The 26,748-nt window shown below is 44.2% G+C and overlaps 1 protein-coding gene across 1 annotated transcript in view; it reads right to left on the bottom strand.

Annotated features, from left to right (window-relative positions):
• Positions 1 to 26,748, bottom strand: part of LOC147668654 (uncharacterized) — a 574,419-nt gene that overhangs the window by 209,833 nt on the left and 337,838 nt on the right. The window contains exons 17-18 of the mRNA XM_086948545.1: positions 14,477 to 14,616; positions 389 to 517 (exon numbers count right to left, since the gene is read on the bottom strand). Of these exons, the coding sequence (XP_086804671.1) occupies positions 389 to 517; positions 14,477 to 14,616 (269 nt within the window). The remainder of the gene's footprint in view (positions 1 to 388; positions 518 to 14,476; positions 14,617 to 26,748) is intronic.

Raw genomic sequence — 26,748 nt, 5'->3', positions numbered from 1 at the left:
TGTGTTTTTGTTTTTTTGTAGGTAGGGCACTTTGCTCGCCCCACTACTTTGAAAGGTCACCACCCACTCCTGTATTTACAACCCTTAAAAACCCGCAAATCGGCGGCATTAGATTCCTCGATGTCCACAAATGTTTTTCACAAAGCTTCTGCAAAGTTCATTGTTTCGCAGAATACCAATGTGTGATGTCGATCCGTGGTTGACAGGCAAACGTTAATAATACATGCAACAAAAAGAACAATGGAATGGCCTTTAAACTACTAATAAAAAGTGCTGTTCACTAATCGAAAAACAACGTTCTGTGGAGTGTTGAGATGTTTGTTTTGTCTGGTGGTGTGGAGTGGGATTGATATTCGTGGAATATACAATACAGTATAATTTTGCTTACCTGCGAGGGAGTCGTAGAGAAGCCCCCCTGGGGGGAGGAAGCATGAAGATGAAGGCAGAAGGGCCGGAACCGAAGTCTGCTGGCAGTCGGCCAGCAGGGCCGGGCTAAAGGGGTAAACTCTGGGATCACCTGAACCAAAAGAAGATAAACTTTGTCAATCCATTCATTGTGTACGTTCTAGCACGTGTTTCTATCAAAACAAGCCACCTATAGCATCATTGATTTAACAATCTTTCGGCGAGCGTTTCCCAGTGGTATTTCTAGGAGGTTACATAGCACAATGTTTGTCACATAATGTGACCACAGAATTTTTCGAAATGACAGCTATTCCACAAATCCCTGCATTCTGTACTGTTGAAATGAAGAGGAAATACGTCACAGGAAGGATTTCCAACGTTAATAGGAATGGAGGTAAAAATAGGCAACTATGGTAGCCGTATACAGTAAATTAAAGAGCCTGTTTTTAGAATTATTACAAATATGTGCGTGTGTGTGAGTGTGTGTGTGTGTGACCAGCGGTCGAAGTGGGGGAAATAAAGTAGGGGAACTGTGGGCGGAGTATCAGGGAAAGGGAATAATCCGAGGATTGGTTCAGACGGCGGAGTCAGATGTGTGGCTAGAAAGAGCAAAATGCCCTAATTTTTAGTATGTTTGGCATTTCACTGACCCGTTACAGCTTATAACGGTATTTAATGCAACCAATAGATACACGTTTATTTGAGGTTTAATATGAGTTATTGACAATACAATACATTTACAATTTGGGATACGATTTCAATCACAGAATGTCCCAAATACACATATAAGTGGAATCATAAGCCATTTGTGTCCAAGCCATGCAGTTTCTTTTACGAGCACTTCGCCTCCCTTTTTCTAACCATTTCTGAACATAAAATTTGGCTTTAGATTCTATGACAGGAGGCCCCACGTGTTGGGGAGCACTGTTGATGACATCATTCTGTGCCCCGCGGTCAATGCAAAATTGTATTCCTACGTTTTTTACATGCTTCACGCGACATGTCATGAAGCCAGCATTAGATGCCTCTTAGTTTCCTGTTATTGTATCTAGACATAGCACTCTCAAACAACCCAGACCTGGTGGTTTTGCAGATGCTTTTAGCAGTATCAGATGAATGAGATAAAACTATTTTATTAGTAGTTTGTGTATTTACTAATCAAGTTAGTTTGTAATGAGAATTGCAAAAGCATCAATTCTGAAATTATGAGCATCAAGCATTGGTAGAGTCAGAAATAGGTAGTAGTCCTTGGATTATCTAAATCAGTTATTTTCTCCCATTCAGACTACTATCCTCTACAATCACTATTAGACACTTTTGTCCTTTATCTCTCCACGAGCACTGTGGGCGCCTAGAAATACCACCCAACAGAGACTGCATGAGAGAAGTTCAAACATGAATGGCAAAATATCCTAGGTTGCAAATGTTTTCCACATAATTATAGCCCTCCCGTGTTTGCCACATAATGCTTCATTTGCTGCATAATCTGATACTTTTAACAAAAAAAACGTGTAGCTCAAATGGATCAAAACAACGTGACTTGTATTGCTGTGAAGTGGAGGGACCTTCACAAAGGTTGACTGGTCACGTTCTCAGTGCTTCACTTGTTTGTTAAACTGCTATTAATGGGGTGAAACCTTTGTGGAAACGGTTAGTATGTGTAAAAATGTCAAAATAATGAAGTATCAGAAAATATACAACATTACGCCGCAGCCCTTTATTGCTGCATGATTTAGTCAACACTGCAACATAATTTAGTCTTCCATTGCTGAATAATTGCAGAGGCCTCAAAGCAGGCAACGCATGCTAAAAGTGCTTGTGCATGAGGCAGAGACTGTGAAGTTTGCGAACTTAAGGGCATATTTATGGGAATGGTAGTGTAGGGCAGCGTAGAAAGTTACTTTGCTGTGCTGCCCTGCATCACAGGGAAAGGTAAGGAATGCACCGTATTTGTCCAATAAGGTGCATTTATGTCCTTTCTCCCTGTGCTGAAGCCGTTTTGGCAGCCTAGTGCCAACGCAGGCACACTTGGCCCATGGTGCAAGGGTGCCTCCATTGCATGCAGGATTGTTTTGTGCAGGAAGGGGCTCTTTCCTGTACAAAAACAATCCTAAGAGGCTCTTTCCTCTTTCTATGTGGGCTGCAGAGAAATAACAATATTTCTCCTCGTTATGCCTCTCCTCAGGAGGTGCAAGATTTTGACGCAATCCCAATTTTCGAAGTCCTTGTAAATATGCGAATGCGTCAGAAACCGTGGGAGTTGCGTGGGGAATTTTACTGTTGCAGGAAAACTACTGGGTTTACAAGGAACACTGCAGTAATTTATGTGTTTTTAGGAGTGAGTTATTATGCTGCCCAGTTCTGCTGGTTTTGTTACTGTGGCCAGATTTTGCAGCATTGCTGCAAAAGCGGTCCCCAGTTACAAAACCATTCTCCCATGCAACACCCACCGCAACACCTCCTTTGCGCACCGTAAGGCAACGCAGCAGTTTGCGCTGCATTGTACTACTCCATATTTATGAAGCCATTCAAGACATGCAAAGTGGCTTTGCGTGGCTTTTAAATAATGACTTGGAGCTTTGCGTTGTGCATGTACCCCGTTGTATTGTGCAAACTTGGTGCAAAGCCCTCATAAACATGCCCCTTAGTCTGGTGTGCATGCAAATCCTGCATTGCCATTCCCCGGTGAGTTGCATTAGTACTGCTAGAACAAAGTCAATGGAGGCACCAATGAGTGAGGCCGACTGGCCTCAAGGGTCCTGTGATCTCATTGGCAAAGTCACTGCTGCTCTAGGGTGAGCTGCTTTTTAGGCCTGCCTGCAAGGCTGGAGGTGAACTTCAGTATGGATTGTGCTGGACAGGCATTCAAGGTACTAAGATACCAGGGCTTCTAAGGTCTAGTTGGGCCTTCTAAGGTCTAGTAGGAGAATGTGCTCCCTCAGGCAAGTTGTCTAGTGGACTAGTCATGAAGGTTGAACCAGGTTCCCCAGTTACAAATTTTCTAGCACTGTCCATAGTGCCACATCCAATCCTCCCGAACACCCTTCTGCCCCACTGAGAGACACTTGCACTGTCTTCAGTTACAACCCAATTCTGCCCCATTATGAACAGCTGGATGTGACTCAATTCAAATTATGCACTGCCTGAAACAAATAACATCCTGGAAAAAGCAAACACTCATAGGGAATGCAAGATTATGTTAAGCATGCGAAATATAAGCAGGAACGACATGTTACCTTAAGGCTTTTACACTCAATGTTCAGAAGTCGTTGAGTACATTTTGTCTCAAACATTGAGGACATGAATACAAGGTTCCTCCTGTACACAGTTGTGCCTTTGTTGCATTCCTGTACAGCAAGGAATGGGTTAAGCAGGGCTCAGAAGAGAAAGGGACTCATCAGGAGAACCTGATCTAACTCACAGAAACCCTTCAGGACCTCTCCACATTCATGTCAGCCATCTAGTTGCTCAAACATAGGAATTATGTATTCAAGTGTCCTTTTGAACTGGCTAACTCTTCTTCTCACAAAAAACTTGAGAGAGATATTGACAGTAAATGGAAAAATTATATTTTAATTCGGGAAGTGAACAAAAAGCAGTAACCCACTGAGCTATGCACATAAATTATTGTCCTTTGATATGCATGGTACACTTTCTCTGCATCAGGCGTATTAATCGCCTGCACTACCTTTGATGAGTCAAAACAGCCATCAGACAAAACTCCCTCTCATCTCTCTCTTTATCGTGGCACTTTTATTGTTGCCCAGAACCTGCTAAATATACAATGAACTTTGCAGTGTTTTTTAAAGTCCTGCACTGCTACAAAATCTGCCCCATTAACTAAACCGACCCCCTACCCTTCCGGACACCCTGGGAAACGTCTGATGCCCAGTATGACCCAGTTACTGTAAAGCCTTTTTCAATGCACCATTGTAGATATGTATGCTTATTTGATATAAACGTCATGGATCACTGTTAGTGTAAGACACAGATTCTTTCTGAATATCCTTTGAATTGGGTTCCTGCATGAATGATACGCATGAGCAGTTTTGTACAAAGCTTCCTGCACAACTTATCTCCAAAAGAAGGCCTCTGGGTATTCCTCTGAGGCTAGCACATTAATGTTATTGCTAGGGGCTCTCACACAGGACCACTTGCCTTTTTGACCTTCCTGTACATTTCCTGCCTACACTTTATTATGTCTAAAATACTAAATCTTTATGGTAGAGAAGCCATAATACTATCCCAATTTCTACCAGTCATCTCTCATATACAAAGGGACCAACCGTTGACCAAACTAACCTGCAGTTTAGCTATTGATGCCAATTCTGGCTGGCGCTTGACATTTTTTTAGGCAAAAGCTGAGAAGTATCGGCAATGGTTAATTTATCTTTATGCATTAAATAATATGAAGTTTATAAATGTTTATAAATGTTTTTCTTATTTCACAGAAACTAGATATTTTGTAGAGGTCCCTATAAAATATGGGTTTAATCATCAATGAATTAATGACACCCACAAACTACAAATCCAGCTTTCCCATTATTTAATTAGAACTTTGGAATATTAAATACATTTCTGCCATCGGTATGGTGCACCTTCTTTGCAGCACACATATTAGCCCTGTCCGTTGCATTAGATGAGTCAAAGCTGCCTCCAATCTATCTCCAACAGGAAGATGAACAATCAGATATATCAGACCGTGCACATTGTCCATGCCTTTCACTCCCCCACCTACCCTCCCATTGTCTGTGCCTTTCACTCCTCCACCTACCCTCCCATTGTCTGTGCCTTTCCCTCCCCCACCTACCCTCCCATTGTCTGTGCTTTTCACTCGCCCACCTACCCTCCCATTGTCCATGCCTTTCACTCCCCCACATACCCTCCCATTGTCTATGCCTTTCACTCCCCCACCTACCCTCCCATTGTCCATGCCTTTCACTCCCCCACCTACCCTCCCATTGTCTGTGCCTTTCACTCCCCCACCTACCCTCCCATTGTCCGTGCCTTTCACTCCCCCACATACCCTCCCTTTGTCCATGCCTTTCACTCCCCCACCTACCCTCCCATTGTCTGTGCCTTTCACTCCCCCACCTACCCTCCCATTGTCCATGCATTTCACTCCCCCACCTACCCTCCCATTGTCCATGCATTTCACTCCCCCACCTACCCTCTCATTGTCTGTGCCTTTCACTCGCCCTCTCTCCTGTTGTCCGCGTAAATGCAAGACCTATTGCATTCCAAATGCTTGTATTAAAGAGTTTGCGCCCTGTTTACACGTGTCTATGACCTGCTTACAGCGGCAGACACCCAACCAGAGGGATTTGAAGCACGTTCCATGGTCACCAGTTACTTTAATATATACATATTTCTTTGTAACAAAGACACGTGGACATTAAATGGTTTCAAGGTCGTTTGATTTTTTCTTTATGAACTTAAAAATCAACTCTTATTAAGGCGTGTATACTATTGTAAACTTCAATGACTTACACCCTTTTTGAGAAATTGTGTGTAGATGTGCAAGCACGACTTTATATTTAACTTGGAGCACATTAGAACAGCTGTGTAGACATTCAGTTCGATAAGAAATTTTCTTTTTTTTTCACAGACCGCAGCGACTTTCAAGTACAAAACAACCATTTAAGTCTTGGCGTCACTTTCACATATGGCGATCTGGGGCAGTTTACAGTGCTTAGGGTCTATCAACTTTGTCGACTTTAGAATTCGTTATTGCACAAGGTAACATCTTTGAGATTGAAGCGCCAAGCAGCCTGGCTGCTGCATTCTTGCAATAGGGTTTTGTTTTCAGTCTTCTCACCGTGAGGAGGTAACTCTGTGATGTATTAAAGAAAGCACTGTGTGATCTTGTGTAAACATGAACGAAATGAAAATGTTAAATGCTTTTTAAAAGAGGTACATTTATTTGTTCATTTTCAGTATCCATTTTCCGTTTTGGTATCCTAGTATGTTTGTGGTCTACACACATTCTTGGGAGGGCTTTAAACAAGCATTTGCAATGCAATAGGTCTCGCATTTGCGAGACCTTGAGCTACTGGCAATGCATTGTAAATGACAAACCTTTTATCTATGTGATGGTTTTGAAAACATAGAAATAAAATGCATTGTCATTGTCATTTACAATGCCAATAGCTTAAAATTTCACAAATACGCGACCTATTGCATTGCAAATGCTTGTTTTGTAACTCAGGGCCGATTTTGCAGCACTGCCTCAAAACGTTCCCCAATTACAAAACCAGCCTCACACCCCTCCATCCTCTCATCCCATGCCTGGCAAGGCCAGTCTGACCTTGGTGCCAGGGCCTTGTTGTTTTTTACAGCCTGACCCTGGATGTGGTCCTAAAGGGGCTCTAGGGCTTGGGGGTCACAGAACTTGTGCTGCCTAGATGCAATATATATATTTTTTTTTTAAAAGGTCAACAGTATGTTTGTAAAAGACCACATCCCGGAACACAGACAGAGCATCCATACATTTTAATAAAATAACATACGACACATTAAATAAAATAATATAAGAAAAACAGCTGATTAAGACATTCAACATTTGTAAAAAAATGCACCAAGGTATTCTTTCATTTTCCCAACTTACTTGATGTTTATTTATGAGCGAGTCATGGAGTTCAGAGGCAGTCCAGGCTCCTCTTGCAGACCCCAGTGCGGAGAAAAGAGAAGAGCTGTAAAGGAGGGGCTGGGGACCTCTGGGCAGGCATGCAGAACGATTTCCAGGAGAGGCTGGTGGGGCTGGGTCAGCTAAGGGCCTCTTCTACAGCAGTCGCCTTCCTCCCAATTTCCAGTTCTGGCTGGTTGGAGAGCAGATTTGCAGCCAGCAAGAGATTCCTCACGGAATCCCTATTCTTCTTTTTCAGGAGTTGGTCTCCGTCAGTCTGAGTGAGCCCAAAAATAAAGGGCACATGAGGTCAAGGGCTTGGCCACCAAATCTTCCTGATGTGACCACTGTATTGGCCACAGTGAGGATAGGCAGGTAGGTAGCGTTGGCAGTAAATTAGCTGTAAATGACTGCAGCATTAGAGCCATTAGACGTAGCAGTTTTGCCACTGACTGCCCCTTCAGTGTTGTTTTTCAGGTCCCTGTCCCCATATACAGAGGAGAAGGGGGAGGAAGTTGTGGGCGCTGCAGAGGCCTTCCTCGATATGCATCACACAGGGGACACGGCTGAATGAATAAACTATCATTTTAATATGGACCATTCCTGCAGTCCTGGGATGCTTTTTTAATAAAAAGAAGTAGGGGAATGGACTGTAATAAATGTAAAAAGTAGGGGCCCGTCGTGCCCTTCCGATCCCGCCCACTTCGACCACTGTGTGTGACTGACCAAGGCAGCAATGCCGAAACTCGTAACAGCAGTATGAAATAAAGCACACAAAGAAAATCATTAATTAGTCGTACTCTGGTATTGGTATCCAATCTTTATCGTACGAATGGGAACTGGAATAAAAAATAAATATATATATATATATTCACTGAAAAAACCCTAGGTTTCAGGCCTTATATAGTTAGGAATTAGCATTTAAAAAACCATTGAAATTGTCATTTGAGATGTCATCAGTGATGTCACTGACCATGTCATGAATGATCTAATATGTGACATCATCAGCAGTGGATTGCGGGTGCGCGAAATATAGTTAGTACAAATAACTATATAGGAGCAATATCAATGTTTTTTTTAAATGCTAATTCCTAACTATATAAGGCCTGAAACCTATGGTTTTTTCAGAGAATTTCAAAGGTTTTTTATATGCTAATTCCTAACTATATAAGGCCTGAAACCTATGGTTTTTTCAGTGAATTCGCAAGGTTTTTTAAATGCTAATTCTATTAGCGGATAACGTTTAAATATGTTAATATCCTTGTGGGACCACCTGAGCAGCCTTAGGGGGTCAGGTTCTTTCTACCCTGCCCCCTTTTTGCATTCTACACGTTTGTTTTTCTGCTTCTTTTGTGCCTCGGTCTACCTAGCACAAGATGAATGCCAACACTTCCTGGTTAGAAGTATTGACAGCCAATGAGCAGCTGCTTTCCTGTGAAAGGCATGCTGATTGGCTGCCACTGTCTGTCAACACTCCAAACCAGGAAGTGTTGGCAGCCATCTTGTGCCTCGGTAGAACCAGAAAGCAGTGAAACAAAGGTGCAAAACACGCAAAGGGGGCATGGTAGAAGCCCCCTGACCCCCTAGGCCTGCTCAGGGGGTCCCACAAGGACCCCCCAGGCCCAATTTTTTCTGGTTTTCCCCATGGTACGCTCAGGGTACGCGTACCTGTAAGCGTACATGGGAACGCACCAAGCGCTTACCCCACAAAAATTTCACCCAAAAAAAATAGTTTTTTTGCCCTTCAGGGTCCTTCTATGCCCCCCTCACAAAACCTAGGGGGTCAGGGGGTGTCTACCCTGCCCTCTTTTAATAATTTCCGCCTTTTTATTTTCACCTCTTGTGTCTCGATTCTACCGAGACACAAGATGGCGGACTCTTCGGACTGTTTAGAATGTTGACAGACATCCTAGAGCCAATCAGCTTTCCGCTTGCGCACTCCCGTGGCCCGCCGGGTGCGCTTACCGGTACGCGTACCGGTGAGCGCTAGGAGCGCGCCTATAGATATATATGTGTTTTTGAAGTTAATTTTCGAAAAAACCACTGGAGCAATTTTCACCAAATATAGCAAAGGCACATCTGCGTACCAGTCCCTACAATTTTGCAAAGTTTGGTGTAATTCCGTTCAGCGGTTCGGGCTGTAGCCTTGTCAGAACGTCCTATGGAAAATTGCATGGGGAAAACACGTTTTGGGACCCCCCTTTTTTCTCAGCCCCCACTTCACGAATCCCCCCAAAACTTTCAGGGAAGGAGCGGAGCGGAGCTGGCCAAAATTTTGGAAAATTACACGCAAATTCCTCAACCAGCGCCAAAGTTATTCCCAATAGAATGTTACGGATTTCCTATGGTAGCTAGGTCCTAACTATAAATACCTATAATATATATATATATATATATATATATATTATGGTACGCGCACCGGGGAGCGAACCGGGGAGCGTACCATGGGGAAAAAAGAATGACAGATTTTTTTTTTAATTTAGCATAAATTGGAGGTAGTTCTAAAAAGATCTTTTTTTTTATTCTTTTTGTTGTTTTAAATTTTTTTTTATTGTTTTTTTGAACATTTTGTACCTTTTTTTGGCTTTTATGAACAATTTTATATTTTTTTTGTTATTATTATGGGGACAAACAAAAAACAGGGAATTGTAAACGGCTCAACTGGAGCAAAAAAATTTAGGAAAAAATTAAGTTTTTTTTGGGCAATTGTGGTTGTCACCAGCACGGTTGATGAGTTTAATGCTTTGCTCACCATAGGTAATTGTTTTTCCACAAAATATACAAACAATTTTGTATTGTCCAAACTGGGGTTGTATGTTTGGGACCATCTCCCTTGTCTTTGGACCCGAGGGAGTGGGTTGCTTACTTTGCGAGGTGCTGGGAGAAGATTGGGGAGGGTTTCTGGTCATTTCTCGGGTGCCGGCGTTGCATGTGGCACATGTGAATTTAATAGGTTTTTTAAATGCTAATTCAAGTTTTTTTCAGTGAATATATATATATACTTATAGGTAGAAATGGAGCACTGAAAATGCGTGCTCTCTACCCCAATACCACGGGTCATGTAGAAGATGCTAGTGTTTGGCTTTGATCTAACTATTACCACTAGCAATCTAATTATGGTGGCAAACAATGCTGAAAATAGTAATAGATAAACCATAAGGGGACACTTTACTGCTCACAATATAAAACAAGCATTGGCAAGCCAAACAAATCAGGTTTTTTTTTGTACAGTGTTTTTTTATTGCAAGCATATGCCACAAAAACACGTTGCTAGCTAAACGTTGTCACAATACGCTTACAATAAAAAATTTAAATTTTAAATCAATCTCTATAGTTGTTTTAGTAGTAATGTTTTTCAATAACAAACCTTTTAGTTGTGCAATGTATTTGATTAATATTTTTATCATTATTGGGGAATTAGTCAAGAATAAATAAAGACCTAACTAAGCAAGCACTCAAATATCAGGCAACTACAATGTTTCAATTTCATTTGCACACTATATAACAGCAACTTTAAAAAGTAGACTGAAAAATAAGTCACCATTTAACTAGTCACTCGAAGTGCAAGCAAAAAGCAGTTATTCAAAGATAAAAAAAACATCACTGTCAATGAAGAGAAGGGTACTATTTTTAAGTGGATGCGAACAATGTGCACAGGCTTTGTGCAGACACTCAAAGGGAAGGTAGCCAATGAGTAAAGTGGGCTGGCACACTGCTCCATGCTGTATGCTCTTAAGCAAGATGTGAATGACCATTTAACAGACCAATATATGAAGCCCGCTCACCAAAGCACTTTTTATGTATAATATCTTTGATTATTTTCAGAGTAAACAGTCATTTGACGAGACAGCTAAGGATGTTCCAAAAGCCAGATTTATAAAATGAAAAAAGGACTTAGCACTGGCATTAATAATTTGTGCTGGACACCATGCTCTCATTTGCAGTGAAGGCTCTATCTGCACCAATATTAATATGTCCACCCAATACTTGCCGACAACCAGTGGACATGAAGCTACCACTTTTTTTTTTTTACAGAGTTATATATAGCGCAAACTTGACCCCAAGGTATTGGGAATCAGAGCGCTTTACATAGCACCAGTTGAGTTACATGAGGACATATTAATTTTTCTTAGGCACAGAGAGATTTAGTGATTTGCCCAGAATCACAGGATGTTCAGCGTCATTGCCGAGACTCAAACCCAGTCCCCCAGATTTGAGGTCCACTGCCCTAGCCGTTAGGCCAACTCCTCTCCCCAACTGTTGACAAAGAGCTACTACTGCTGCAGGCCCAGGGTAGTGCAGAGCTATTTTGGAGTGTGTTGGGGTACAATCCAATAAGGGGACCCAGCAGCAGTATGGAACCCTAGTATTATCGCACTCGGAGCAGAGTATTTCAACATAATTTGTCTTTACTAGCTGCTAGCATTTTGTGGTAATGTTTACCAATCTGCTGTGGAGGTAATATGTTGTAGACCTTCACGTGGTCTCATAGGCAATGAATTGCTACCAGTGGTGTATGTGGTCAGGAAGGAAGCAGTGAGAACAGAATGTTAACATGACACTCAGAACCATGCGTAATATGTGCATATTCTACTCTGCATTTCTTTAGCCAACCAGCAGTAAAAAGGATCCTGTTGAGGAGCTAAATGTGGCAAGATCATCCGAAACGATCGCACCAACCAAACAGGAGGAGGCATCGCCATTGTCCATAAGAACACCATCCGCATCACGACCAGTTCCGACGATAACCTCGCTACCGCCGAACACCTTCACTTCCAGATCCACACCGACCCCAAAACCACACTCAGAGGCACCCTCATCTACAGACCCCCAGGACCCCGCACACAATTCAGCGAAGACATCGCTGACTTCATCAGCCCTCATGCCCTCCCATCCGAGAACTACATTCTACTGGGAGACCTCAACTTTCACCTGGAAAAGAAAAACGGCAACAACACCACGACCCTCCTGGACAACCTGGCCAATCTCGGACTCAAACAACTTGTTGACACCCCCACCCACCTTGCCGGACACACGCTCGACCCTATCTTCACCTCCAGCAAGCACATCTCCTTCGATCACACCACAGCTCTCCATTGGACGGACCACAGCTGCGTTCACTTCAACTACAAAAAGTCCACGACCCACAACCCCCCACAACCTATTCCCTGAAGAAATTGGAACAAAATCACCACCGACCAACTCTTCACATCGCTTCACCAAAACCCCCGGCCATTTCATCGGACCCTAACCAAGCAGCCACCAACCTCACTCAGTGGATCATCCACAGCGCTGACGAACTAGCACCCTTGAAAAACCATCTAATCAAGCAAGGTAGCAAAAAAGCCCCCTAGTTCAACGATGACCTTAAAAAATCCAAAAACTTCTGTCGTACTCTCGAGAAAACCTGGAGAAAAAACCCAACCACTGACAACCTAGCCACCTTCAAAAACGCCACCCGCAAACACCATCAACTGATCCGATCCACCAAGAAATCAGCTTTCAGGGATCGACTTGACAACAATGCCCAAAACAGCAAGGAACTATTCAACATCGTCAAAGAATTCACTAACCCCTCCACCGGCAGTAACGACATCACTCCCACCCAAGACCTCTGCGACTCTCTAGCCTCGTTCTTCCACAACAAAATCGCCGAAATACATAACAGCTTTGAAAACCAGTCCAAAGACCAGTCCACTCCACCCACCTCTGAACCAAAACCGCACTCTAACGACCTCTGCGCCTGAAACCCTATCACCACCGAAGACACCATCCGCCTGATGAACTCCATCCACTCAGGATCACCAACCGACCCATGTCCCCACCACATTTTCAACAAAGCAGACTCCATCATCGCACCCCATCTCCGCGATGTCATTAACTGTTCCCTCAACTCCGCTACCTTCACGGAAAACTGGAAACATGTCGAACTCAGCGCCCTTCTGAAGAAACCCACGGCAGACCCAACCGTACTTAAGAACTACCGCCCCATCTCGCTTCTCCCATTCCCTGCCAAAGTCATCGAGAAAGCTGTCAACAGTCAGCTCGCCACCTTCCTCGAATCCAACAAATCCCTCGACCCTTCACAGTCCGGCTTCCGAGCCAAACACAGCCCCGAAACCGCCCTCATCGCTGCAACAGACGACATCCGAACACTACTGGACAACGGAGAAACAGTCGCTCTCATCTTACTTGACCTCTTCGCAGCCTTCGACACAGTCTGTCATAGCACCCTCATTCAACGCCTCAGCAATGTCGGAATACAAGGAAAAGCACTGGACTGGATCATCTCGTTCCTCACCGGAAGAACACAGAGAGTCCGCCTCCCCCCTTTCAAATCAGAGGCCACCGAAGTCATCTGCGGCGTACCACAAGGATCATCACTCAGTCCCACCCTCTTCAACATATACATGAGTCCCCTCGCCTCCATCGCACGCCAACACAACCTCAACATCATCTCATACGCAGACGACACCCAGCTGATCCTCTCCCTCACCAAAGACCCAAACACCGCCAAAACCAACTTACACGAAGGAATGAAAGAAGTAGCCGAGTGGATGAAGATCAGCCTTTTAAAACTAAACTCGGACAAAACAGAAGTCCTCATCCTAGGGCCATTCCCCTCTGCCTGGGACGACTCATGGTGGCCTCCAGCCCTCGGAACCGCAACCATACCTACGGACCATGCACGTAACCTGGGCTTCATCCTGGACTCCTCCCTCTCGATGACAAGACAAGTCAACGCCGTCTCATCATCCTGCTTTAACATCCTACGAATGCTCAAAAAAATCTTCCGTTGGATCCCGACCTAAACAAGAAAGACGGTCACCCACGCACTGGTCACAAGCCGACTTGATTACGGAAACACCCTCTACGCCGGAACCACAGCCAAACTACAGAAAAAACTCCAACGCATCAAAAACGCCTCAGCCTCTATCCTTCTACACCCCCTCCCGACAACTACGATCGTCCAATCAAGCCCTCGCCGCAATTCCGTGCATCCACAAATCCACCATGGGAGGAAGATGCTTCTCCTACTTAGCGGCCAAAACCTGGAACTCTCTCCCCACCCACCTCCGCCTTACACAGAACCACCTCTCCTTCAGAAAGCAACTAAAAACTTGGATGTTCGATAAGTAAAAACACCTCCCTCCCCCAAGCGCCTTGAGACCCTCTGGGTGAGTAGTGCGCTATATAAATTTTGGAACTTGAACTTGAACTTGAACCATGCGTTAGACTGTCATAATTATTTGCTGACATAATTAAGTGCTGCTGCACAGTACCGGCAAGCACCAGCTCAAATTAAGTGCAGAATGGAGCAAGGTGTCACTTTCGCTACCTCTCACATTTCAGTAAATTCACATCAAATTATTTTTTTTAAAAGTAGAATACTATTTTATTTTCATTTCTATATTTCTCTACAAATGTGACAAAATTGTGGCATACCTGGTGCTACTGGCTTGTCTTTTTCAATAATCTGTTGTAGGCGCCCCACGAGTTGTGAAGCCAGCTGACAGGGATCCTTCAGCAGAACTTTCCTGGACAGCTTGAGAGCTTCAAGTAACAGATTCAGGTCAGCTGTCGGTCTATTATATAAAAAGGGGTGACACAAAGTAGGGATGTCATATGTGTGTAGGCATATGCTGGGCATGAAGAAGAACTGGCTGTAGAGAAGATGCCTACTAGGCAAACTAGTCAAAGCATATACATTAGCTGGCCTCCCATAAAAGGCCTTGTTCACTGACAGGCTTAATAAAGCACTGCTCCATTTATGAAATACCATCCCAACGACTACTTTATGAAATGTCGTGTTTGACACCTGATCTTACATCATTTACACCTTAGTACTTATTACATTTGGAGGCATGTGTATGCAACTGAAATCTGCGACCAGAATAAGATCATAGCATCTGCAAATCCTGATACAACAAAATAAAAACACGTTGTCAGGATGGGCAGCTGCGCAACATTTTCAGCCCATAGGGACAGAAATCCTAAGAAATCTGAGTTCTGTTGCTCTTTTTGATTTGGTGCTGGTTGGATGAGAAGGTGCTGTTCTAAATCTGTGGTGCCCTTAGCAGAGAGGCTCAGGGAACCGGATTCACAAACATTTAAACTCAACATTGCAAAAAAAAATCCCTCTTTTGGGCATCATTTTGACATTCTAAATAACAGTATAATAACGTTAAGATATTCACGTCCGTAGGTGGAACCTTTGACCGGAGAAAAAGAAGGCATGGCCGAATTTCCTCAGTCAAATTTTTAGGGGCAGAGTAAACACATTATAATAATATAATCAGTAGTTGTAGACATTTACTCCCGTAGAAGGAACTTGTAACTGGAGAAAAAGCAGGTATGGCAGAATTTTCACAGCCAAATTTGTAGAGGTACAACATAAAAAGGTGTTCTACTGAGTGAGTCAGTGGAGAAACGCCACTCAACATAATTTTGGGAGAGTCACAAAACCTCCCAATAATTTTCCAGCCCACTTGTACACCAACTATGCCCCGAAAAGTCTATAGTAAGTATGCCCAGAAGTGATGCAAAAGTGCTCCAAACATCCATTCCATTAAGATGTACTGTTAGGGCTTTTGAGAAAGAAAAATAAGTTTGATTGGTTAATGCGCATTTTCGCTTCATTCTTCCAAGGGGATTGTCTGCCAGGCAGCAGGATTAAGATTGAAAATCTATGATACACGGATTTACTCCTGAAAATGTCTGATTTTTTTTTAAATCATAGACGTAAGTCTACAATGAGTAGACAATGGCCCAACAGCTTCTTGAACAATGTATGTGGAATTTTAATTAGGCATTTAAAGTGGAAATTTAGCAACATGTCAACTAATTCAAGTAAATACTTAAAATGCCACAAGGGTGTAGGTAATTTTCCTTTCATGTTTACTTTACTTTAGTCCAAAAATCGTGACATGTAAGAGAGAAAAGTGCCGCAAACGCCTAGAGAGACTGAGGGGCCTATTAGGATGACAGGTGGACTTTGTCGGCCCGTCATCCTAGTGGGGAATGGGACCACCCGCCATAAGGGCGGGGGTCCCGTGGGGGGTATTAGGATGTGCCCGCCACAGTGGCAGGCACATCCTGCATTTTTAGCATTGTGGCAGGCGAAGCTCTCAGCACCGCCCGCCACAATGCTAAAAATGCATTACAGCATTTGCATAAACAAAGCGGCAGGCACCACGTGGTGCCTGCCGCTTTGTTTATGGAAATGAAGGAGGGTACCCCCGTGTGCACCCCCCACCTCTCCTTCACTCTGGGGGCCCACCGCAGGCATCCGATTTGGGCTATCCTAATATGGCTGGCGGTGTCTATTAGACACCGCCCCCATATTAATCCTTTTCCGCCCCGGCCGCAAGGCGACCGGGGTGGAAAAGCGGTGGACGGTCTTTCCGTCCGCTGCAGTCCCCCCGCCATTCTAATATGGCGGGGGGAATTCAGGACAGGATGTCGGGCGGATTGCCCCCACCAGGCCGGCGGTGGCTACTGGCAGCCTGGCGGGGGCACCCGACATCCTATTGGGCCCCTGAATATTTGAACCAATATACTTCTTCTGTATTTATAATAGAAAACATTGATAAGGAAACCACAGTTAGAAGAAGGAAAAGGAATAGAAGTAAGTCGACACTGCCCAATATATAAAAGAAAGTGATGCTGAAGCTTGCAACGCTTACTATGGATAAAACAAAAGGCCTAGAATGGAGAGTTACAACAAATTGAGGTAGTTTAGAGACATTGTATCTATGTATCTACCAGTTCAGCTGTTTACGTAAAAACTTCATATCTCATCAAAGCTAACTTATCCGTGGATTATTCAGAGGTCAATTAATTGAGTAAATTTAAATTGGTAATAAAACTATATGGTGTTTACAGTGAATTAGAGAGTGGGAGAATACTATATAACACAAGTTATCATTATTATCATATGCCTGTGTGTTTGGAATTGGATGTTAGGTGGCTGTGGAAATTCACTATGGAAAATTCAAACCTATTGTCTTTGTCAATGCTTGTGGATTAGCTGACCATATCCAGGGTCCTCGGGGTACAGAAAATTAGTCCATTAGTTTGCGTATCTGGTGCACGTAGATTACGGAGCTCTTGCTAGTCTTACACTAACACCACACACAGAGCAGCGGGCTGGCCAGAACCCCACTGACATCCAGCGGAACCACTCACTTGCAGGTTGCTTCACTACAATACAAACTCATACACAAATGATGGGTCTAATGCTTCCAAAAGTAATAGCGACTGATTATTGCTCAAAACGCATTCCAGACCATTTTTTTCTGTTCACTAATTCACTCAAGAGACCAGCCATGGGCAAATAAGAGTTGGCCCTGCACTTATAGAAACAATCCAACCTGAAGTTGCCGGACAAATCCCAGTTTAATTGAAGAAATTTAGTCATGATCACAGCTGAATGTTGTGCTTCATGAAGACACTAAGTAGGGCAAAGTTAGATGAATCTTTATTCTCGACAGCTCTCCGCTCCAGCTATCATCCAATTGGCTGACATCACAAGGGTAGCATGTAACCTGTCATGATTTCAAGAACAATCACAGTGGCCCTTAAATGACAACCAGGAGTCTGTCCCTCAAGAGTAAGAAAAAAGCAAATTAGAGTCCTGATCACTTCTTCTGTTGCTGCCTTATCACATCTTGTGGGGCTACCTAGGAACATGGATAGTATATGTATTACTTTTAGACTCACAGTTTAGGTTTCAGGATTGAAACTACAGTGGAGTGGTGTGGCTCACTGGTTAGAGGCGGCAGACCCGGAAGCAGAGGACGGCCCGGGACCAGGGTTCAATCCCCGATGCGGCGGGGTCGTGAACCAGGGTCAGCGGACTCGATAATTCTCATTTCGGTGCCTACTCTAACCAGGGATCACACTCGGCAACTCTGGGCATTAGCTTGCCTCATCTCCACAACAGCCCACCGGGGATGCCTGGTTTCACCTTGGAGATACCCAGGAGGGAACATCTCACAGGGAAAGCCAGGACGGGTTCCCCAGAGGTCTATAGCGCCAGGACTCCTCCAGGTAGCAGTGAGCTTTACACGACACACACATTTACATTACATTTACCCACAACTTTATAAAAACTTGCCAGTTACCAAGGTGTAATCTTCTCGCTCTAGAGTTTAGTTATGCTTATTTACTATTTTCAACTGCTTCCCTGAAACCCCCTTACAACTTTTTTCAATGTCCCTTGCTCCAACTTGAAGCACATGAAAACATAGGGGCTTAATTACAATTTGGCAGATGAGAAACTGCATCACAAACATGGAGGATATCCCATACGCTACATTACAAGTGCACCACAGCCAATGACAATTATAATAAGGTGAAAGGGATGTCCACCATGTTTTGACAGAGGATTCCATTCGCCAAGTTTTAAATTAGGGCTAAAGTTCTATAAGTCTTGGCCTGCGAGAGTGGATGGAGCAGCTACACCAGAATCTAAATGGATGCAAAATGAAGGGTAGGTTGTTTTAACAGCAACCACATTTGAAGCACAATATATGTGATTATTTAAATTATAAAATAATGCTGCAGCTCCATAAAAAAAAAGTGGAATGAATTTGGATTTGAAGCAAATCAATAGCTCTCCTGTAAGTATTCTGTCTGAGGTTAGTATTTTTCATATGTAGCATTTCCTGTGGTTGGTCTTAACTTTAACCCATGCATATGTGAGGAGCTGCACAATCAGATATAACACGATTCAGAAAAGGAGGGTGGTGATGAACAGAGTGTCTGAATTAAGCAGACCACTCTTACCCAGTCCAAAGATCAGGGCTTGATCCATCACCGTTTTTTAGCTCACTGCACCGTCCCAGCTCAGAACCTGGCTACATGCAAATTAGTCTGTCCCTGGCCCAGTGCATCATGGGAACAGGGCAGACCAGACTACCAAGCCAATTCTTATACTGGGAAGGAAACAAGCTTCCGGGGACCGGTTTCTGGCATTTCAGCCGTCTTCGGCCCGGCTTGCTTGAATCCTGATAGTGCAATGAGCAAGGGACTCACATCTGAGTATACCCTTCCACGCTTATGGTGGACAAAATGATTCAGAAAAGGAGGGTGGTGATGAACAGAGTGTCTGAATTAAGCAGACCACTCTTACCCAGTCCAACGATCAGGGCTTGATCCATCACCGTTTTTTAGCTCACTGCACCATCCCAGCTCAGAACCTGGCTACATGCAAATTAGTCTGTCCCTGGCCCAGTGCATCATGGGAACAGGGCAGACCAGACTACCAAGCCAATTCTTATACTGGGAAGGAAACAAGCTTCCGGGGACCGGTTTCTGGCATTTCAGCCGTCTTCGGCCCGGCTTGCTTGAATCCTGATAGTGCAATGAGCAAGGGACTCACATCTGAGTATACCCTTCCACGCTTATGGAGATAAATAACGGTGATGGATCAAGCCCTGATCTTTGGACTGGGTAAGAGCGGTCTGCTTAATTCAGACACTCTGTTCATCATCACCCCCTTTTCTGAATCAATCAGATATAACAGGCTACTCCCAATTTCCCAATCTGATATTTTCTTCCAATTGCTTAATTATTTATAGATACAACCCGAAGGGATCGGGTCTCATTATAGAACTTCCACTCCAGTTGTACATTTTTCAATAATACTGATCTAGACTTATGATTGATGTGCTGTCTCTAAAGAACGCCCTGAGAGGTTAACCGCCCAGATCTTTTAGCAAGATACCCTTGTGATGGGCAGTCCTGATGCCCTGACTTTCCACTCCACTTTCCCTCAGGTAGTGCCCCATGGATAGTCGGCTTACCTTAACATAAGTACTCTGCCTCTTCCCTTGTCAAATGCACAAGTTCTATTTCTATATGCCTCTGACGATAGGGAGCTTCTGCATGCAGCTCTCTCTGCCTCCTGAGGCATGAAGCGTCCAAGTGACACATGGCTGGGCCGCTAAGGGGTTGTTGCAGCTCTCTCCTCCTGCTCCCAACTTTAGACACCTGGGGCCGTATTACACAAAAAGCGCATTTTGATTGTTTGCACCGGGCGCACTTTTTAAAAGGTGCGGCCAGCGCAAACTATGAATATGTGCTGCATTATGATAAATGTACTGCCCTAGTCCAGCCGCGAACTCGCCGCACAAGAGTCTGCAGCTCCTTCTGTTAGACCAAAGTGCCCGGAGAGCGCACATTGCGGGCGCAAATGCCCGTTGCGGCCCCAAGGCACTTGTATAATATGGCCCCTGAAGTGCAGAGTACAATGCAAGCCTGGAGCAACACCGACCTAGGAGGCAGCACCACCGCTTCCCAAATGTAAGTAGTGTACGGATGGGCAGGTAAAAGAGTTCAATGTCTGCATGTGAATTTGTGAGTCAGCCTGTGTGTGACTGATCATGTGTCTAAGTGAATCTGTGTAACAGAGAGTGAGTGAGTGTGAGTGGTAGGCAGAGGGCTTCTGCAATTTCAGGTGACCCCCTTAAAGAAGGAAGAAAAAAAGATTGAAACAACAAAGAGAAATATACTCCAGGTAGCAATAAAAGAAGTAGAGAAAGACTGCAAGGATGAAGGGAGGAATTAAGAGACATTGGAGAAAAGAACTAAAGAAAGAGAAAACCTGTATACAAATGAATATGTATACACAAATATAAATATATAAATGTAACACTTATCTTTGAAGTTGTGATGTCAAGGTAACTATGATGTAGTGACTTCATATGCAATGGCTACATGTAATGATTCCTGATGTACTTATCTTCAATGCAATGACCACCATTTCTCGAAAGAAAGTTGAAAGGGTGAGTCCCAGCACTCGTGAAAAAAGTAGGGCTTGTTAGGCACACCAGAAAACTACAGGAATACGTCATTGATGTCCCATCTAAATCACCGGATTTTAGACATTTTATATCAAAATCGTGCTGAAAAAGTCTCTCTTTGGTCTGTTATTCTTTTCAAATTTGCACCAGGTAGAACCATCCCCTCTCCACCCTATGCTCCTTGATCAGCCCCAAATGTGGCTAGGCTTATTCACTCACTTAAATTCCAGGAAGCTATTAACTCCACCTGCCGAAACTGTAAAAAACAAATGTAATTATATTATTCCCCTATCCTGACCTGAACATCTTGTAAAAGGGAGGTATTACTACACCTGAGAAATACCAAATCGAAGCTGGCAATCCCCCTGGATGCTGGAGCCTTAGGAGACCGGTGGCCTCATGTACAAAGATTCCATTTAAGGAATCGAAAAATGTAGCAATTAATGAATTCGTAATTTGCAGTTTCTTAGATGGATTGTACAAAACGGATTACTTAGATGGGGTCGTAATTTGCACGCCAACTTCTAACTCATCTATATGTATTAATAGGTTGGTTCTCAAAATACCGATTCGTAGTGGGTCATAATTTAATCTTTCTTATTAATGTGCATGAGGTAGGTCGTACATTGTGACCCACTATGATTGGCTACATTCTCAGGCACGGTGGCCTGCTGGGGTCAGCAGGCTATCATGTCTGTGAATACTTTCAAATACAGCAACTTTTTTTTTAATGGAGCTCGTTTTCTGTAAAGGAAAATGGGATCTGTTTAAAAAAACAAATGACACAAATCTTTTTTTTGAGCAAGAGGTGGTCTCTTTGACCTCTGCCTGTTCATAAAAAAGGCTTTCGTGAACATTCACAAAGGTAAAGGGGCCCCTTAGGCACCCCTTACCATTTGCCAATGGCTTACCACTTCCTTTGGGGAGGTGGTGACATAATAAAGTTTTGCGATCAGATTTTGGTCGCAAAACGTTAATACATAGCTTAAAGATTCGGTATCTGGAAAGGACGTCCTTAACACACGTCTTCCAAATACCGAATGTTTATTTATTCCCAAACCAAATTAACAATTCAGTAAGATTCAGTAATCTGTTGCTGAATCGCTAATTGTGTTTGGAGAACTAAAAACACATTTTGCAGTTGGAAAGGCTGTGTCTGATTTTACGAATTGGAGTCTTACCGATCGTAAAATAGCTCCGTACATGAGGACAAGGGGGTTTCAATTTTTATAGATGTTAATAATTCAGAAAAACACAAAGCTCTAGAAGGGGACAGCAAACTGCCAGGCAAGAAACTACAGCCGTCTGGAAAGAGTTATTTGAGGACAATAGTCGAATCTGGAAACGAAAGAGGGTTATTAGAATGTACATGTTCCCAATGCTATGCGTTGACCTTGTTTGGGATGCTGTGCCCAGGCAGATCTCCGGCTCATGCGCTCATTCAGTCACCAGTACAAGTAACCACGGCAGGACTCAGCAAATGGTGGTCAGGGTTGTCTACTCTTTCAACAAACGACCTAACACGAAACGCCTGCTGGTATATAAAGGTACTGCACACCTCCTAAAGGTTTTTACATTTTCGAAATTATTATAAGGGAATCTTCACATGAATAACTAAGACCAGCTAGAAAAGAGGTTGTTAAGAAAAAACGAATTTCTCGAAGTTTTTTTAAAGTCACAGCGATTACAATGGAAGGGTCGCAGGAGATGCGTGTTATGCATGGTTAATGTGAACAGGAGACGGCGTGTGACTTCTGTTAAAGTCTACAATACTATTTTGGAACTCCATTCATGTTTTCTCTCATATATTAATGCTTCACAACTATCTCAAGAAGCAAATCTAAACTCAGCATCATAGCTGTCCTATGGAAGTTTGGTTCAGACCTGCTCTAAATGAACAATTACACTTTCTGCCCTCTGTCACAGTTCAAGTTCTGAGACTTCAGCTGAGGGAGAGAACATGGGAGAGAGAGAGAGACAGAGCCAGAGAAAGAGGGAGAGAGAGAGAAAGAGAGGCATGCTTACATTTTGTAATTACCCAGGAGAACTTTTAATGTTAATGTTAATATTAATGTTAACTGTCATTTGTAAAGCGCGTTATCACTGTCAGGTCTCTAAGCGCTGTGAGAGAGCCCTGCCTTAGCCCAGGTAGAGATGGTATAAATTAAAATGTGCCCCACGCCTACGAAAAAAGTACTGTCTTAAGCTTCTTCCTAAAGGGAAGCAGAGAATGTTACTTATATACATTCTCTGGCAGCTTGTTCCAGATTTGGGGAATGCAGGTAGAAAAAGCTCTTCCTCCGATGGAGGACAGGCAAAAGCAAGGGCAGGCCAACAGGCTGGCCTCTGATGACCGTAACATTCTACTCGGATTGTATTTGACTAGGCTGTCTTTAATATACCTCGGGGCTTGGCCATAGATGGCTTTATGTGCAATGCAGAGGCCTTTAAACTTTGTTCTCTGCCTGGTCGGAAGCAAGTGTAGCTGGCGTAAAAAGGGGGTGACATGAGTTTGTCTGGGCACTCTCAAGATTAGTCTGGTGGCATCATTCATGATAACCTGTAATCTGGTCAGCAGTTTTCCCGGGAGGCCGATGTACAGGGAGTTGCCATAATCTAATCTCGAAAGAATCAAGGCTGATACAGCCAGTCTGAGTGTGTCAAAGGTGAGAAGGGGAGCGAGTTTATGTAGCTGTCTCAGCAAGCCGACACATATCCCCACTATTGCTGACACCCGCTGGGTCATGAACAGCTTGGCATCGATTTTGGTACCCAAGCTTTTTACGGCGAAGGCTGGCACTGGATATTTGCCTAGTTCTTGTGGCCAGAAGAGATCGTTCCAGGTGTTTGCGTCATTATTGATGACCAAATCCTCTGTCTTATCTGAGTTAATTTTGAGGGAATTGGCCGTTATCCAATTGACCGTGAATTTTAGAATATTTTGGACTCTTGAATGGGCAGTCGGGGAGTTGTCTATCTGAACGACAATTTGGGTGTCATCGGCATAGTTGTAAATCTGGCACTCCATCTGATTCAGCGCAGCTATCAGGGGTTGGAGATAGGCGTTGAAGAGGAGGGGTGACAGTGCCGAGCCCTGTGGTACCCCACAGGGGAGGGTGCCTGGGTTGGACACATAGTCAGTCAGCTGTACTCTCTGGGAGCAGCCCTTCAGGAAGGATGTAAGACATGCCAGGGCCGTACCCTGGATGCGCAGATTTGAGATCCGCGATAAAAGTTGATCATAATTGACTGTGTCAATTGCTGCGGATAGGTCCAGCAGGATCAGGGCACAGGTTTTTTTTTATCTGCCCTCAGTCTTAGCTCATCGAGTACCAACAGCATAACCAATTCCATGCTATGGTGGGCCCTAAATCCCGACTGGTTAAATTGTAAGAGGTGATTGTCCTCAAGATTATGTGACAATGAGTGTAGTACATGCTGTTCCAGTACTTTTGCAAGGAATGGGAGTTGGGAAATTGGCCGGAAATTTTTCAAATTCTTTGTATGAGCCCCAGATTTTTTTAGGAGCGGAATGACACGTGCCTCCTTGAAGTTGTTGGGGACATGCCCTGCTTCGAGGGATTGGTTGAGGAGTGATAGAATCTCTGCTTTAATCCCGGGAAAAGGCATCTTAAAAATCCTTGGTGGGCAGGGGTCAGCAGGCCCCTGCCCACCAAGGGCAGCCTGATTTCACTTGCCCTATTAGTAGAGCCAGGGAATCATGCTTGAGCATGGGGAAGGTGGTGAGAGGTTTATCGAAGGAGGGGGTGGGGGTACAGGTTCTGAAGGGCAGGGAAGCATAGGGATGAGCTGGATTTCCGTCAGAAGATCCTTCACTTGATTTAAAGAAAGCCTGGAACGTATTACTTCTGTTCCTTCTCTTGTCTTAGCTCTTTCAGGATGGGGAAGGTCTCTTTCTGAGTGTTGTTAGCAGGCACAATCTCAGCTTCATAAAATTCTGCTTTTCTTGTTAGAATTGCCTTTTTGTAGACTGCAAATCTTGCGTGGTATTCTAACCGAGCACCAGGGTCATTAGCTTTCCCCCAGGCTGTCTCACATTGGCGGAGCGTTTGTTTCATACTACGTAGAGCATTATTGAACCAGGGCGCCCCTTTCCCTTTATCCCTTGTTCTTTCCCTTCATGCTGGCGTTGGCGTATTGATAGCGTTATTCAGCCTAGACGCAAGGGCAGCACTTTGTGCGTCAGGGTCTCCCTGAGTTATACTCAAGGGGGTAGATTTACTAAGGATCGTGACCAGGTCATCGGCTCTGATTTTATTCCAGCTCCGCAGCACTTTCCATTCCGGGGGTGAACAGGTTGTTTGCTTCAAGAGTGGGAACCAGCCACTAATTATATAATGGTCAGACCAAGAGCAAGGGCTGATAACTAGAGGACTGGAATGCGGCTGGGAGGTCCAAGCCAGATCAAGGGTATGGCCCTTCTCGTGGGTGGGGCCGTTCAGAAGTTGGCTGAGTTCCGGCGCAGTCAGGGCCTCTTCCAATTGTTTAGCTTGACTCTTTGATAGTTTGCTCCCAGTGGAAGTTGAAATCCCTGTCCACTACAATACATTGTTATTGTGAACAGATATTGTAGACAAGTTCCGTAAGGAGTTCAACGAACCTGGGTGGCATTCGCGGGGACGATACACAATCAGGACGACGAGACAGGCCGTCTGAGAGCAGAACTTCTCCCCTAACACATCAGCCCCCTCAATGCTTTCTGCACAAAGAGTCTCAGCCTTAAGAAGGTGGTTGTCAAGGATTGCAACCCCACCCCCTCTGGAACTACCAGGTCTATTGTGGTGGAGGGCCGCATAGTTTGGGGGCATAGTGGCTACTAGATCCGGGGTTGAGGATTCCTCAAGCCAGGTCTCTGTGATTCCTAATATGTCTAGGGTGTCTTCTTGAATTAGTGAGAAGACCTCTAGATTGTGTTTTTGTAATGACCGGGTGTTCAGGGTGGCCAATCTAAGTCCTGGAGGGCTAGCAGGCCCAAGCGGCCTCGGTTAGAGGGTTGTGTAGTTATTCCCCGTTCCCGTTTGTAGCCTTAACAGCCCTTCCGACTTCAGTACTGCTGCTACATTGTTATTAAGCGGCGTTATGTCTTGGTTTAGGAGACGGAGTTCCTCCAGGGAATACAAGGGTGTTGGCCAGGGGTCCTGGCCCCTGGTCCCGTTCGGGTGCAGAGTTCGGCGTGCCTGCGGCGCGCCCGCTGCGCCCTTGCTCCAGCTTGGGTTATGTAGCCTGAGACTCCACCCACCCACCACTCAGCCATGCTGTGCAGCGGCTGGCTTTTACTGGGCTCTAGACCGTGAAATTACCAGAAGTGCTCAAGCAGGAAGTGAGGGCGTGCTAGGAGCGAGGATCACAAGGCAAAGGTACAAGCTGAGCAACAATATTTTAAAACGATGTAAAAGTTTTTTTAAAATGTTCCAACAATGTGCAAATAACAGCGTTAAGAAAAAAGTGGCAAGCGCGGCAGCGTTACACGTAGACCACCTCAAACATAGGCACGGCTCTCTGATTGGTTGTTTGAGCTGCATATATTACATATATTATATTTCTTGCGTTTTTACTACTCCGTGCTAGCATTGGAACAATTGTGAGGTTTGCAAGATTGTATCTCATTATGTCCTACTCTAGCACTCTTGACAGCGCTTCTTCTCGTGCACGTCTATATGTGTCAGTAGGGGTCGGTGTGATGGGAGTGGGCAATTATACAGTACCAAGAATGTGTACAACAATGAAGGGCCTTCTGTGAATACTCTGATCGGGACTACGGCTAGCAGGCCTACGCTTCTGAGTATATAGTGCTAGCAGGGCTCTGATGAGAGAGCATCTATATTGCCCCAGTTCCTCAGAACTATAGGGTCAGTTATGAAGACATTTGCTGCCTCTCTATACAAGTAT

Source organism: Lissotriton vulgaris, unplaced genomic scaffold (assembly GCF_964263255.1).
Source record: "Lissotriton vulgaris unplaced genomic scaffold, aLisVul1.2 SCAFFOLD_518, whole genome shotgun sequence".
Lineage (NCBI taxonomy): Eukaryota > Metazoa > Chordata > Amphibia > Caudata > Salamandridae > Lissotriton > Lissotriton vulgaris.
This window is presented reverse-complemented; position numbering and strand designations above follow the sequence as displayed.